The sequence below is a fragment of the Pteropus medius genome, unplaced genomic scaffold, assembly GCF_902729225.1.
Source record: "Pteropus medius unplaced genomic scaffold, Ma_sr-lr_union100, whole genome shotgun sequence".
Classification (NCBI taxonomy): Eukaryota; Metazoa; Chordata; class Mammalia; order Chiroptera; family Pteropodidae; genus Pteropus; species Pteropus medius.
In genome coordinates, this window is record NW_024352786.1 from 14,340,998 (window position 1) to 14,358,646 (window position 17,649).

The following is a 17,649-nucleotide window of genomic DNA, read 5'->3' on the forward strand; positions in this document are numbered from 1 at the left end:
ACATTAAGAAAAACAAGCTGAAGAAGAAAGTTTAACATTAAGGTCAAATAGCCAAGAACAGCAGAGAAGCTATATGGAAATGGCAGTGGAAAAGTCATTTAACTCTCCTTTGCAGATTATTGTATTGGCAGTAAGAGCATTCACAATGCATCGTCCCTTGAAAAAAACTCTCTTGAGGGTAATGATTGCTTCTGTTTTCTCCAAATGCGGATCAGAGGCATTATTCTACCTCTTAGTTATTCTAGTTAGCTCTAGGTAGAGGAAATCTTCCCAGATGTAATATTCTGAGTGATCACTTTTATAACATAGACACAGCTAAACAAAATTCACATGACATTTCAAAAAGATAACAAAAATTCTACATTAATGTGTACCACTTAAAATATTTCAAAATATGTATTTCTCAGCACTCAATACTCTGGCCTGGAATTTGGCCAGATTAAGACTATATGTAACTCTAGAACAATGGTTTCAACCAAGGTACTCCCTACTCTGGGGGGGAGAGGAATATTTGGCAAAGTACGAAGATTATTTTTATTGTAACGACTGAGGAGGAGGTGCTCCTGGCACTTAATAGGCAGAAGCCAGGGATATTACTAAATACCCTACAATGCCTAAGGCAGCCCCTCACAACACAGAATTTACTGGGGCCAAAATGTTAATGTTAGAGATAAATTTATCCTGTCTTCACAGTGCATGCTAAGTTAATCAAGAAAAATGCTCTGTACAAGACACTATTAAAACACCTTCTCTGGATTCAAGGAAGGAAATGGGCAAATATCTGTCTTTCGCACATAAATTATGGAAGCAGATGTGAAAGTCTACTTTGGAAAATGATGAGAACGGTGGTTAGGCATATGGAATTATAAACCTTGAAGTGTCTGTGATATGGTTTGGGATTCTCAGATCCTTCAGTTAACAACTTACTTAACTGAGACTCAATTTCCCCATCTTAAAATGGATATAATAAAAGATAATTTGTATATTTATTTATAGATAATGATGGGATGCTATTCAATTCAGAGACTAGAACATGGGCAGCTGATAAATAATTGTGGCTTTTATTATGGTTGTTATCATTTGTAAAACATAAAATTAAACTCACATTAAGAAGTGTTTAGGCCTTCCACATATTTCTTTCTTATCTCCTACAAATTAACTACAATTAACATCGTTGCAGCTTATGAAAAGGACATCTAAATAAATTTATTTTTCACCATAAGCACAAGACCCGCCATCATCTCATCCCTTTCTAGCTCTTCCCATATTTACAGACTTCTACTATTTCACCAAAATATATTTGTCTTCCTTATAAACTTCTTAGTCATTGCCTAGGTTTAAAAAATGTACTACAGCTAAGCATTCAGGGATCTCTTTATCTTCGGTTTAACAATTAACAACAATATTAATGCCATCTTATATATATAGAAATTGAGATGCTGTATAAAAACTGTACAAAGAACAGGCAGAAGGTATGAGTATTTGTATTATATTAATTGATTATTATATATAAACTCAGAACTTATTAATTGGTAGTAATTCTAAGGAAGTTTAAAACAAAGAACATTTTGGTATAGATTAATTTACATTATTCTCAAAGCAGCACTAGGGATAGGTGTTATTTCTCACATATAATACAGATTCCAAAATGCTCAAAGTTATGCCAAAGTATATCATAAATGGTGACACTAATCTCAAAGAAAGGTATTATGATTCAATTATTTTGGCTCTTTGCATTATGATAAATCATAATAACTTTTCATGAACAATGAATTAAGACACCTATTAATCAGCAATCAGTCACTCAAAATTAGTGCATTAGTGAATGTTGAGACTATTGAATATGCTGAATGACTTAGCAGAAGATGAGCTCAATTACTTTCAAGAATATTGTTCTATAACTACATGTAATGTCACTCTTGTAACCCTTTAGTATTGGAATATAATTTTCCTTATTAAAAAGAGACCTCAAAAGCAAAGACAAAATATTATGGTAAGCATTTTACTAATCTTGGGAGTCTTGGGTGCCATCATTCTATCTCTAGTATTTGTGTAATAGATCTGGAAAGATGCTAAGAAATCTTTAGTGTCTCTAATTCTATTGTCTCTATTGTTAGCTCTGTCCCTAGCTCTAGCTCTAGCGCTAGCGCTAGCTCTATAATAAGATCTATATGATGGGGTGTAAATAAATGCAAGAAACAAATATTCTGCCAAGTAAGTGAAAGACAAAAATAATATCCTGTGATCAAATAATCCCCTGTGGGTTTTGCTGATTAAAAAAGTAAATAAGTAAAACACCTTCTCTGGTTTCAAGAAAGGAAATTGGCAAATATCTGTTTGTCATACATAAATCAATCCATTCCTCTGCTGTGAGAAAGAGTGGGTTGTGGAGCAAGAAGCCAGGAATGTTTTATGAAATTCTCTCTTACAGGAAATGAGAAATGAAGAAATGATATTTATCTTCTAAATCAGAGTTTCAAGGAATAGGAATGATTTTAAGCTGGAATAATCAGAGAAAGTGGTAGGAAATCTAAGATTGCTCCAGACCTTGTACCATGGGCAGGATTTGGACAGGTTTTGGGAGAGCACACGTTTTGGGATGGCGACAAAATGACCTAGAGATTGAAATATACAAGGCAAGTTCAGAAACAGTGAATATACTTAACTAGGGCACAGAGTGGCCATGAAGAGACTGAGGCAGATACAACTGAAACGTAGGAAGATAAGACAGTATAAATAGAATTCAGAGAATATGCATCTGTTTTCTGACATTTGATTTTTTCTTCAGTCAGTATCACTAAGAACATATTGCAAGTATTAAGATTAAATCATTTAATGAAAGGTAGGTGATAGATAAAGTCTTACTGGGCTCTTGGGACACAGCTCTAGGGATCTGGGCTGCAGACACTACTGAGTATTCTAAAGGGTGCCACAGTCAGAATCAATAAGGTCAAACCATTTTCTCTTGCTGGGTTTCCCTCAAATTGGAATAATGGATAAATTAGCTCAACTTGAGTCATCTACCCAAAATGTGGCCAGTGGAAAAATGAAGACTCTTAATCACAGACAACTGGTAAAGTAAAACTGAGATGATTTTTACTAAAAGAAGGTAGAAAGAACGCTTGCTTGGTTGATGAAAAGAACAAATGTCCACTATTAGTGATGTATGAAAAAGATGTGGAAGAAAGATTAAAACATATATAGTATGGGTTTAAAAAAATGAACTAAGAAATAAAGCACTTATCTTTTCAAGTTAGCATTTTGGATTTCTTTGGAGAAATACCCAGAAGTGGATTTGTTGAAGTATAGAGTCAATAATTTTGTAATAATTATGTATTGTGTCAGGTGAGCACTGGACTTATTGGGGGATCACTTCATAAGTTATATGTCTAACCACTATGCTGTACACCTGAAACTAACATAATATTGAATGTCAACTGTAATTAAAAAAGGAAAAAGAGAAAAAAGGAGGAAGGCACTTACAAGACTGCTGTGTTAATGGGACTCATGCCCATCCTCTGTATCGTGCTCTGGGAATGCTGAATACTTGCAGAAACACCTCTGATTTCTGTTTTTTTTTTTTACTTTTAATCTCTAGCATTGTTGTTCCTGTGCTAGAAATATTTATTTTCCTCTCATTGTCTGTTTAACTCCTCTTAATTTTTCCATGTTAATCTTCCATGAATCTTCCTTATCAGCTTCTCTAGCGGCTCCAATTAGACCAGTTTTTAGTTTAGTTTTGTTTTGTATTTTTAATGTCTTAAGAATCATCTACTGGGGTATTTATAATTGTATTTAGTATTATCAATGTTCCAGCTAACACACTTCTTGGATTCATGAGCATGTCTTATTCAGTTTTGTATCTGCAGCATTAAACATAGTTGCAAATATTTGTTGAAAAAAATATATATACATGGTATGATGCCTGTGGCCTCATTCTTTCACTAAAAGTGAAGATTTAGGGATTTCTTTGTGATTAAATTATTATATTTGGTTTTATCTCACCATAGACTCAGCCTATTACCATGGGTTAACCTGAAAGCAGCCATTTGAATGACCATCAACCTATGAGCTCAATTGTTCTGCTCAACTTAGCCAGACCATAACAGAACTAAGATTGAAGAAAATTTGTTAAGTTAAATTTATATTTAACTAACCACAAGTGGATAGTTGCTACCATACTGGATAGACTATGTCTAAAAAGTACAACCACTGGCCACAAAAGCAGGAATGGCAGGTAGGAGAGGACAAGCCAAGTCACAACCTTGGCAAGAAGTGATAAAGGAATCCATTGCTATCGGGAGATTAATAGAAGTGTTGAAATTGGATGCTATAATGAATGACCATTTAGTTCCCAGAGGGATGGTGAGATTCCCTGAATTTTCAGCTGCTGCGATTCATCCTGAACTTTCTGAGTTCTCACCACTACAGAGATACCTGAAAATTTCTTAGTTCCTTGAAATAAAGGGTACTAAATAATGCAATTATTTAATCGTAAAATATTCAGAGCTTTTTTTTTTTTTTTCCCAAGAAAGGAAACAGGGGGGGCTTATTCCCTTTTACCACTATCCCAATTATCCTCACTCCCTCTTCTCACTGCACACCTCCAAAACACCAGCTTATACAATCTTCCACTTTCATTTGTCGATCCTTATTCCTAATCTTTAATGTCTCTTCGAATGGTTATTCCTACTGCAAAAGTCTAAGATAGATGCCTCATAAGTTATTCTAAACAACTTTTATTGTTTCATCACTAAACATACCAAATACCAAGTGCTCTCCGATTCTTACCAATTTCAATATTTTATTTCCTCTCTCTCTACCCCCACCTATATTATAACTTTATGAGATGAGACCATTCATATCTTGCTCACCACTGTACCTCAAATATCCAGCACTGGGTTTGATGTACCTCATCCATTTTTGTTCAGTTAGTAAATTATATCTGCCTCTCCTAAGGGGAAATGAACGATGTTAAACAGTTAAGGGGAAATAGCTATAAGAGCAACTTTTCTGTGAGGATATGATATCTTTTCAGAAATTTTGCTTTGAATTAAATTATCCTTATGGATTTGAAAAAAAGGAGAAACACCTTTGAAAGCCAGAATGGCAATCATTTTAATAGAGGACATTTCCAAAAGATTGTTTTCCTACACAATTGGAGAAGAACGAGAAGTGACATCACATCTTTGAGAAATGTTATTGAAAACACATTCTGATTTGAATCTTAGAAATTCTGTGTGCTTTACACAGTTATAACATATAGGTTAAAACTGAATCAAATTACAGCTAAAAAATAAATTCAGATCTAATGGGAACATCTAAACATTCCTAGATAGAAGTTGACTATGGTGTGAATAAAATAAATATGTTCCACCTGGTTCCTCTATGCTGGTTATTTTAAATCTGTGTAGAAGGAGTCATAGCTCTGGGAATTCTTTGCCTTAATGCTGTGGGGAGTAAGTCGTGCAGAGATCAAGGCCTCTTTTTCAGGAGTCTGATGAAAATAAGCAATGCAAATGTCATTTCCAAATTAACTCTAGGTAATTTGGCTTCAATCCACTATCCTGAACAATCTTTTTATATTTGTAATTCAGGTTGAAATTAAACCTGAGTACAATATCCTTCTGTTTACACATCTTTCTGCTCTTCTTGAAAAGTTAGAGTATAAACCGGTGCTTTCATCTTCATTGAAACACCAGAGCAATGTATGATTCTTTGTCAGTGTTGGTTCTGATTACAACAGAGCGAACATTATTTTTCCACCTGTGACACTATCATTATAATCGTCTGACTTACATTTATAGTCAAGTGGGAGTGTTTCTCTGATGACTTAGAGCCTTTAAACCCGAGGATAACAAAATGCTGGCTGTGAAGCACATATAAATCCTAAACAGAGAGAAAAATCAAATCACCTGTTATACTATTTGTTATTATCTAATAAAAGATGTAGAAAAATAGAAAAAAAAAATGAGCCTGGAGTATTCCAAGCAATTTAAGGAAAGAAGTCAACAAGCAGTATACCAAATCTCTCTCTCTGCATCCCAGTAATTGAAATAGCAGGAGCATAGCTCTAGTGTAATAAAAAAGGTGATTCACTGAAAAATGAGTTTGTTTGGATAGGAACTATATCGCTCACCCCATTTGCCCTTCCTTTGCCAACATCTAGAGTCTTGAAGCAAGTTTTCCAATATGGTAGCACTCTCAGTTGCCCTTTTCATTTCTTAAACCATCTATGGACTAACAGTACCTGTCTCTTATGACTGAGAATTTATCTTTTTTTTTTTTCATCAATTATGTTTCCTAATCATTTTAGTCAATGAGAATGTTGATTGTTTCTTAGACCAGGCATAGATTTTTGTAATAACTTTTGATAGCTTCATTTCTGGAAGTTTAACAAAACCAAGTAGCGCTGATTACTACACAGTCAACACCAACAATAATTCCCAGATTGAAGCTTCAGAAATATTCATATTAAAGAATTCATTTTGGAATAATCCAATATACATGTCGAAGCATCCATCCGTATTTTCTATGTTGATCAAACCCTAGATGATAGGTTTACTGTAGCTGTCAATTTTCTTTTCTGCATGGTTACATGTTATCTTCCTTAAAATATACACTTTACATTTAATTTAGAGGCTTAGCATTGTTCATGTTTAGACTTTACATAAAGATTTCTTTTGCCCTAGTTTGGTAGTAACAATCTCTGAAGTTATTTAGCATATCATATTCGCTTTTCTGGGATAAGAAATAGCTAATGTTAAATGTCACAGTAGACTGATAATTTTTTTAATACAATTTTCTTTGATATTGTTAGATGAAATGGGTTCAATGTTTTAAAACTAAATTGTTTCTTTTGTTAATGTTAAGTCTGTTTACTCATCTGTCCATTTTTTTATATTGCTAATATAAAACATGTTTATGTATACAATTTGGAAAACATAAAAGAGAACAACAAAATTCATCTCATTCCCAGAATGCCGCTACATTTATCCCAGTATTTCTTCTTTTTATTTTATGGACACCATGCTCTAAATATGAAACTTTATATTACTTGTTACTTAACATGGTATAATTAGCCCTTATCCATGGCATTTAAATAGAAATATGTTTAAAGCTTTGATCAAATGGAAAAAAGTAAATCTCTCCCCTCTAAATCAAACTGAGAACTTCCAAAATAAGGCACATTTTAAAAATTTTATAAAGTGGACAATAGACTAGTGGTTACCAGAGGGTGGTGGGGAGAAGTAAATGGAGAAATAAGAGTCAAATATGTGGTGACAGAAAGAAATCTAAGTTTGGGCGGTGAATACAATGCATTCAATATATATATTACTGGAAAAAAAAATTTAATAAATTTTATAAAGTGGATAATGCTGATTCTTGAATTGGAAAGATGATGAGCTCTTTTATAGTCATCTGAGGATTTATGCATATCGACCTGGATTCTGACAGAGTCATCCTTTTGTGATCTGGGGATTAAATCTTTATAAAGCTAGTCAATGGGAAGGAATGACACAGATGGGGTAACAACTAGGGCAACAACAGAATCTAAACTTTGAGGGTGATTATTAGTAACTTTGCTGGACAAAGTCGTAAGTGAGGTACAAGATAAAGAATTCTAGTGATGAATTCTAAAATCAGTATCCATTGAAGTAGTTTTGGATATAGAGCAGGGTGACCAAACTCATTCGTTGATCAAATCCAGCTTACTGTCTGCTTTTGTATGTCTCCTCAGCTAAAAATAGTATTTATGCACTTAAATGGTTTTTTAAAAAAATCTGGGAATTTATTTTCTCTCTTGTCATATAAATAGCTACACAATGCCCTTGATTGGGCTTCTTGAATTTCAAAGCCTAAAATATTTGCTATCTAGTCCTTTTAGAAGTGTGCAACCTCTGCATATGTTGATATATTCTAGTCCAGTCGCTCACATTGTTTAATACTTTGCTTTTTATCTAATTCTCTGATTTGTTTTTTCTCACGACTGAGTAAAATATGGACCCCTATATAGGAGAAAAAATCCTTTTGAACTCCAGCGAATGTAATCGTTTACACAATAGATGGATATATATTGACTTATAAAGTGAAGATTTTATTCTATTAAATTGGCTTCAATTGAGAATTATCACTGAAAATGACTTATACTAAAAGATCACTTTGATCATCATATTAATAAAACTCAAAACTTTAAAAATTCTCATAAAATACCTGTATCTCTAAAACAGTGACGTCTCTCAATAGACCACAAACTCCAATTTAAGAAATACTATTACGATATATTTAACGTATACTGTAAGGTTTGGAAAAACATTTCAATAATTGTCTCCTTCTGAAAGACAGGTGTAAAACTAAAATAAATGGCTAAACCATCTAATTTCTTCATTTCTTTGCTTTTTTTCCTAGCATTTTTTCACCTTCAATTTATTTCCATAAATGTATTATCAAATGATTTAAATATACAATTTTCATAACAATCCAAAAAACTGCAATAAAAATGTTCTATGTAATATTGTACAGAACACACTTAGAAAAGAAACTGACATTATCCTATCAAGTTACTACTAATTTTACTAAGTCTGCCATATTGTAAGATACTTTCAATTAAATTACCAAAATAAAACATCTTGTTTTTATCTCTTTTTTTAGATCGCTGAATCAGGTGTTTCCTTAGTGGACTATTTTTTTAAACTAGGCATTTGGATTGACATTTTTATTTTTTCAAAACCTATTTCAATCTGTAATCTGATTTCTGGCACTTCACTTTCAGGCCCATGCCTCTTTCTTAAGACCTGCTTGGTAATGGATCTTTTGAATTATAACTTTCAATGGGATAAAATAAAATTGAACATCATGAGTCAACTACATTTTTTTGTTTAGCATAATCTTAGAATGTTGGAGGCAAATTTTACATTTATGAATGATTAAGCATCATCTACATCTTCTCCCAGGACGTTCAAAAAATAGACAAAATTATTTCTGTGTGGGTCACACATATTAAATTCAATCAATGAATAAAATTTACATGCAACAGCAGAACAAGAAAAAATAAAGGTGAAAGGAGAGCATATATTTTTAGCTTTTCAGATTTTACATTCATATCCTTTCCTTACTCCCTGTAACTTGGAAATTTTATATTATCTTGGTTAATCACCTGCCCTCATACAGTTTATAAACAAGTGTTGTAGTAGAGATAAAGATAAGAGAAAATAAGCAAATGTAAGTTCAGACTCTATTCACTCTGCTTCCTAAGAGCTCAAGTAGTGATAATGTAAATTTCCATTAAAATAAAGCTAATTGGGTTGCAAATTAAGTAGTCCCTTGTTAGCTACCTAACATCCCATCACCTGCAGGGAAAACTAAGTTTGTTTTTAAGAGGGGTAGGGGGAAACAGAGCAAGTAACTTCTCAGAGATTGGCAAAGGGGACTTAGAGCTGGGGACACAAAAAGGTTAAATGTAAAAAGAAAAAAAAAGACAAGACAAAAACTCAGTAAGTGGATTTCTTTGTGAAGTCAGCTTGTTGAAAATAAATTTGGGAATTCTACAATTATCCTGAAGAGGAATTTTTCACTCAAATGGCTAACATTGTAATCTGTAGACATGCTTGCTGCATAGGGCAAAGGGATGGATGACCTCGAAATCAACTAAAGATTCACCTTCCTCTTTGCTTGTTCTGTCTAGATAACAGATGTATTGCCTTTGCTTGTTAAGCCCTATAAAAGTAAGGTTACCCCTGAGCTCTGGGCCCACATTTCAGAGCGCTAGCTCCTTTGGGACCACTAGTGTAATAAATCTGAGTTCTCCAACTATTCGAGTGGTGCTTGGTTTCTCATTGGTTCTGTTTTGCAACATTTCTGCAACAATCTGATCAATTTGATAGGGCTGACCGTCAGTTGTAATTATTTAAGTCCCCAAATCCATACTGACTATCTAGCCAAAGTCCACCAAAAAATAGATTAGGCTGGGGGGTATAAAGCAGGAAGAAATTAAGCTATGATGTTTTCAAGATTTATAGTTTGCTGTCAGAAATCCTGTACGTTACAACGCTTGCCAGGGTATGTTGTGTAATGTCAAGTGAAGATAATTACCGATGTAATTTGTGCCTCCCACCAAAATTCCCACTTTACCAAATGTTTATTTTATTCAGGTAAATGGGGAGAGTTCCTTTTTCTTGTCACTCTGCTAAATCATGAAAATATTTAGATTGGCACATAGGCTAGTGAAAGGAAAATGTTAATATGGTAGAACTTTGTGTTCAAATTTTTATTCAATCTGAGAATTATTTAATAAAATTAAAATCCACTTTCATACATGGCTTAACAGTTCCTATAGCTTATTTTGAAGGTATTATAAAAAGTTTAGGATAAATCTTACAAAACCATTTGTAAACTGTGATATGTACCATAAATGTAAGATACTGTATAACCAGGCCATTGTGCTAAGTAGAGCTTCTAAATAACTAGATGGAACTCTTCCAATGAATCATGGGTGGAAGAGTAATCAAACCTAAACCTTGAAAGCAATACATGCAACTTTTGTTGGCCTGCTTCATGTCTATCTTCTTTCTAAAGTATACCACTACATTTTTACATGGTGGAGGTTTTAAAAAAAATGTTTTAATCTAACAATGAAATTTCAGGGTAAAGAAATATGTTTATCAAATATATATGGAGAGTTTAAAGAAAAAAAGACATAGTGATTTCATAGTATGTACTGTGCCATTGATTTCTGTGCTAATACTTGATTCTCACCATTGGAAAAAAAGTAGCCAGTAAAGGGGGTCAAATATAGAAGGATAGGGGGAGGGTGAAGTGGGTAGAGGGGATCAAATATATGGTAGCTGAAGGAAACTGGACTTTGGGTGGTAAACACAATAGAATATACAGATGTCAAATTACAATGTACACCTGATAATTATGTAATTATATTAACCAATGTTACTTCAATAAACTTAATTAAAAAATAAATCAATTTCCATATATATATGAGGAAAAAAAGCATGTATGATTTCTTCACCTCATTACCATATGAAGCAGACTCCTTACCATACCCACTCTAAAGTCCTCCTGCAGAGAAGGAAGGCTACTAGCCAAAATTAATTTATAAGGACATTTTTGATTTAAGAAAGAATATGTCATTCCATAAAAAGTATTTTGAAGTTTTATCCAAAGAGGGAGAAAAATTGGTAGAGACACTTTAAGCAAGTTTCTTCAGAATGTCTATTTTTCCACATAGGTAGATATTAGCAGTACTGTTGTGAGATGGGGCAAAAATTCCATGTAATCTATTAGTATATATATATGAAGTATTTTCTTTCCTTTTTAATTCTCTGAGTTAGGTTAGAGAAGAGATATTACTTGTTTAAATAGATACCAGTTTAATAAATAAAGAAGATATTTATTATAGTTAGGTGTGTAATCTGATAACAGAGTAAATGGAGTAATTAAAAAATAAAAATAGTAAATGATTGAAAAATATAACTAGTAGAGAAAGCTCAACTTAAAAAAATGTGAGTAAGATAAAAATTCTATTTTTTTGTTTCAGGTTTTTTTCTTTATATCACACATGATATGTATTTTTTTAAGTCTAACTTTTTTTGTATTCGTCATTGCTTTAGATTAAAAACAAACATTGTCTTTACAGAGATATATTTTGACTTAGAATTAATTTTATCTTGAATATGAAAATTCTCTAGGTAACACCTGCAAAAAAACCCCAAAACAATTTTTACATTAATGACAAGAAGTTCTTCCACAGTACATTTAATATTTAAAAGCCAGCTAGTAAGTGTCTCAGGAATTATTTTGATGAAACTGAAGAATTTAAGTTCCACTCCATTATAAGGCAAAATATTATGACAGTTATAGATGATGCCCCAAATCAACAATTGTTGCAGCATTATTTTCTTTACTATATCTTAATTTAGCAGAAATCAAGCCATTTTAAATCAAACCGGTACATGCATCCATTCACTTCTTGTCCAATCAAAACTGAATTACCTGCCAACAGAGAAGTACACTTACAAGTGTGAAACCATTTGACCATGTTATATTTTAATTTGCAGAGACAAAAAATGACAAGCAATTTATTTACATAAAACTGTACAAAATCAAATTAAATTATGTAAAGTACTTCATAAATAGTTGGACGAGTGTTTAATACATTTCGCCATGTTTAGCATAGTTGCGTGCATAGTGACTCGTAATAAACGATGATAAATTGTTCTCTGCTTCACTATCAACATCCAAGTAGCAGAACAATAGTAAATGAGTAACATTACAAACAGATCGTACCACACTGAATGCAAGTGCTTTAAAATGTAGGAAAAGTCATCTGAAAGTAAACCCTAGGTAGCTGGGGACAGGATGCCTTCCTCCAGATGTTATATATACCTCTGACTGGGTCACAACTCAGAAGCTTTACAACATTCATGATCATCTTCACTCTTTTTTTCTCCTTTAAAAACACGTGTATATTTATCACTGATACAATCTACTTAAAACTACTTGGGTCTTTAGATTTCTCATGACTGTTTTAAAGTGGTTTGATTCTTGGCAGTTTCTTCTGGATTGTGTGTTTTATTTTATTTTCTTGGAAAACAGCTTCCTAGGGTAATCTTTCAGCCAGACATCCTCGGTAGCATCTTAGATCCTCTTTCCATAAAAATAATGCCTCCCTTGTTTTCTGAAACTCAGGCAGCAGGCCAGTCACAAACCATACAGAAATGATATCTGGAGGTTCAGAATGAGCATTAGATTTTAGACTGAAGCTACAGACGTTTTAAAACACATAAATTTATATAGTTACTCATTAATTTATAAATGTGTCCTAATGTATAATGCATGCAAAGTTCACTTGAGATTCTTGTGTACAGAAAACAAGTATGGTTTATATACTGTACAACCAAAATAAAACAGCAGCTAAAGGAAAAAATAACCAAAAGAAAATAAAGAATAGAAATTCTTAATCAATATTTTATCTTGCAAGATGGACTGATTTCACCCCTGATAATATCTTCCTGTGTTACTGTTACAATAAATGCTTTCGCCTTCTCGTGAGAATTAAGGAGCCCATGTTAATGCCTTAATGTTGTTTTATGAATGAACAATATTTAAGACTGGTCCATTATCTGAGTTTTTCAGAAGGCAAATTTTTAATATATTATTTATTATTTTCAGAAAATAAACATGGATAAATATACAGGATCAAAAAAGTTGGGAATAGCCCATTTCCCCTCATTGTCCAAACCCAACAACCGTTTTTTTACCATAACAACAGGTATAAAAGGCACAGTTGCTTATTTTGCATTCACTCATTTATTTTTTTTTATTTCTTTTTATTGATTTTTTCCAAAAGCACTCTATATATGGAGTGGCACCATATTTAACCTATTCAAAATAAAAGTCATACAAACACAAAATATATTTCTGTGTCATGCCAGCTCATTATATAATAAACATGTTATGATAGCTAATTCTACTAGAATTACTGCGAATACTTACAGTACACTGAATTTTATTCTTTCACACCCATTTTAGTTCTAAAGAGAGGCTCATGAGTTAAATGAGAATGACATGGCTGTTTTGAATGTGTTGCAAACGTCATTGGGTAATGTGGATTCAGTTAATCTGAAGGTCCCGTATGACCCGTATTAGCTTCATAGACAATAGAAGGGTTTTAAGATAGAGTGAAATGAGCAATCTAATGGCTTCCAGTGTCTCATAAAATAAAGAAAAAAAATGCATTAAAAAAAGCTTGTTGAACACCTGTGTTATGCATTTGAGTATTTTCTTTGTAACGTGCAAGAAAAAATATGTATACATTTCATAAGTATCTTTAGAAGTATTTTGTCTTAATAGGTACTTACAGACTATACAAGGCAGAACTGCTTTAATGCAGTTTCCTAACAAAGTACTAGAATTGCATCTTTCCATAATGTAAATAATAATCAAACACAAACATGTTCAATTATTGATATTTTAGTCCAATGTTTTTGTTTCAATTACATATTTCTTTCATCCTATTATACACAAACTAACATCAAAATTAAAACTTCATTTAAGAAAGATCATAAGGAAAAGACCTCGAAAGAGTACCCCACCAGAGAAGTGGTTTTCAAAGGTAAGTATTTTGATAATCTATAGTGAATTAACAACCTGTTTTCCAGGATGCTTCACTTTATAGTCTAAGAAATTCTGCAAAGCATGAAACTACTCAAAGCTACATTGTTTCTACAGTTTGCTAGAGAGCCCGTCAAGGCTACACCTTAATCAGGTTACAAACATTCAGTGATGGGAACGCTTGCTCTCTCCCCCTGTCATCCCCTATTCTGTTCCTGGATTGTCACTTTAGTTGGAATGTCCCAGCTCAATTTCCAATTGCATTAAATCATTCTCTATAGTGCAAGTGACTCAAAATCTGCATATTCTGCATCTTTTTTATTACACCGAGAAAACTGCATATTTTTCAACTTTGAGATGTACAGACACGCCACTGCCCAGAACCCATTTATTTTATGTACAGTCTGGATTTGTTTTAAGATTTATTTTAAATAATGTTCAAATTGCATTAGTGACAAAGTCAATTAGAGTGTCACCTTGTTTCAATGTTGTGAGTCTCAAAATAGTGCGATATTGCACAAGATTCAAAATTAATGCATTTGTGTTATATGAGAGTGTTCGTTAAACACGTAATAAATATAGTTGGTAATTTGAAATGTAGATAATAAGACCAGCAAGGATTATCCAGATTCTAAAATAATAATAGAGAACTTAATTTATAAGACTGCACACCAGTGTATTTTTTCCCTCCTTACCCACAAATATGATTTTTAAAAGTTAAATCTTCCCTGATAATACTTTTTGAAATTAAACCTGAACCTCAACTAATTGTCTATTATAATAACAAAATACACCTCATTAATTTTTCATTTCCTTAACTTTCAAAGAAAATCCATTTTAAAGGAAAATGTATGTTTTCTGGGTATAGAAACAATATAAAATGAACCAGTATTTGAATGTTTGTGTGCGTGAATGAATCCATTTGTTTTTGTTGCTTAATGGTTTTTCCAAGTCAAGACCAAATCTACTTCATGATTTCCCTGATCTGCTATATGATCTTTGGCCTTTTAATGACACAATTGCTTTAGTTGATAATAGTGATGGTAAAAAATATATATGATTTTTACAAATTATAATTTTACAAATTATAATTCTGTAAAAAATATATATAATTTTTACAAATTATAATTAGTGTAATTGATTCATGTGGTCAAGATTCTGTGTATATTAATATTCAATGAATGTATAAAATAGAAGTTGATGCTCTTGACTTGAAAAGAACAATTTTGGGACTGCAATCTCCAACTGAGGATTGTTTCACTCTCAATCTTTGATAGAATATTAAAGCTGCGATCTTCTCCAAATGCTTCTTATAGAGTCCTCCTTTATAAGACGGTACCATTAGAGGGACTCTACCATTTTTGAGGGATTGCCTTTCACGATGATTGATCATATTCTGGTGGTATATCTGAAATATATTTTGACCAGCTAGATGACATTCAAACTAAATCAAAGTGACTAAAATCATGCTTCAGCTTAGGGATAATGAGAGTGTGTTGTGTTCTGCTAATCAGGCTTATTACCATGAAAGAAACTTGCAACCATCTTTTTTTGTTTGTTTGTTTTTTTGGAAAGGAGTGGGGAAGAGGAGAGCAGGTGCTGGGGATCAGTGAAGGGGTCAGACATGCAAGTAACAAGGATGGTTTCTACATTGTACATTACAATCAGGCTGACAGTGTCACTAAAGGCCTGATCTGGAGGCAGAAGTGGCAGGCAAAGCTTTGTCTCTTTGGTAGCCCCCTCTTTTTGATTAAACGGTTTTGCTTTGTAAGGTTTTTGTTTTTCCCCCCTTATTCTCCTTCTCATACATGAAAAGACTTCGCTGTTGCTTCTTTATAGCCTAAAGGTAAACTTCTCTTCTAGTAAGAGTATTGACAGGAGATGGCTTGTATTCCCCTGTTTTTGTAAGGGGAATATCCTCAGGGTTGGCTTCCTCATTTTTGCTGAAACTAGCTGCACTGAAGGTCTCATAAGATGAGGTCAACTTTTTGTTCAGGAGGTTTCTGTTGCGGTCACCCATGATGGCGGCCTCGCCATTGGCCAGCTTTTCTTGGCTTCCTCGCTCATCGACAGGCATGAAAGTGGAGAGTTTGGGCTGGCTCTTCTTCCTCTCCGGAGAAGTACGGACCGGCATCCAGCAGGAATCCGAGTGGCCATATTCATCACACTCACGGGTGCACTTCCCAGTCAGGGCTACATCTGGAAGAGGTCTTGAATCTGAAATTCAAGAAGAAAGAGCCATTAAAGTTGGATATTCCTCAACAGGCTTTCCTGATCCATATGAAGTTGGAGGAGGGATATATATATATATATATATATGTATATATATATATATATACACACACACATACATACACACACACATATGTGTATATATATATGTATATTTCACCATATTAATTTCCTTTTTTCAACACCCTGCAGTTTATTGTTTCATTGAACAGTTTTTATTTTATGTCCATTAAAGACAAGGTTTTGCAAAAACATCAGATATTATAGAAAAAGAGGAACGAACAAACTGATAAATTTAAGTTTGTAGAAGACATTGGTGTTTATGCATTTGTTATTACAGAACAGGGATGTGTGTATATTCTCAAACAGGAATAAAGTTCATACATATATTTGTATAAATGTAAATTTTTCCACATGCATAAGAAAAGTTATTAAATCCAAATACATAATTTTCTGTATTTATAAATTATCCCAATTGGATAATCCAATTTGCCAATTGGATTCCTTCCTGCTTATACATTATTCATAGAATGAAAATATGCAAAACCTTATATTTAAAATACATTCTAAAACATCAGGGTGACTCAGAAGTAGAACCTAAATTGACAGCACGTTATGTGGTAAAAAAATAAAAAAGCAAAGTACAAGAAGGTTATGGGCATGAGCATACCAGCAATATTACCACCTGGCCCACCCTCACCCCCATTCTCCAATCTCTCACAGTGTATGTGACCTAATATGTGCTATGGGATAATTCTCTGAGTGTTCACATAAAAATACATTTGTGAAGGTGTTTGCTGAATGAAATATTAAGTGAAATGCAATGTATTGAGTAAATACAGTCAAGTTCTTAAAGTTTTGATGAAATAGCATGTAGTCCTAATTAATAGTGTTGCCTATTGGAATGGAAAATGTCTCCTATTTCTATAAAGTTAAGTCATATCTAGAGAATTCCTAGGAATCAAGATTAAAGATGGCAGTTAAGAATGTGTGATTAAAATCATTAAGTACGTATGTCTTTGGAGAATAGTTATTAATTTCCTTAATATTACTAATACATATATTTTTAACAGACTTCATTTTTGTTCGAGAAAGGGAGAGTGAGAGAGAGACAAACCTGCTCCACCTCAACAGATTCTAAGAGAATAACCTCCAGGATTATATTTAATATGTTTTATAGTTTATTGACAAACAGAAGAACATAATATGACTGTACTCCAATTTATATCATATAGTATCATTTTATTATAAGGTTTGGGACTTACAAAGATGGACAATTTTTGACATCTGCAA

The 17,649-nt window shown here is 33.0% G+C and overlaps 1 protein-coding gene across 3 annotated transcripts in view; it reads right to left on the reverse strand.

Moving 5' to 3' along the window:
* Positions 1-12,035: 12,035 nt before the first annotated feature.
* The window catches only part of PCDH7 (protocadherin 7), a 356,517-nt gene continuing 350,903 nt past the window's right edge, over positions 12,036-17,649 (reverse strand). For 2 of the 3 annotated variants that reach the window (XM_039848696.1, XM_039848695.1), the window contains exon 3: positions 12,036-16,341. In XM_039848696.1, the coding sequence (XP_039704630.1) occupies positions 15,965-16,341 (377 nt within the window). In that variant the 3' untranslated portion in view covers positions 12,036-15,964. The remainder of the gene's footprint in view (positions 16,342-17,649) is intronic. The other variant, XM_039848700.1, reaches the window with a different exon arrangement.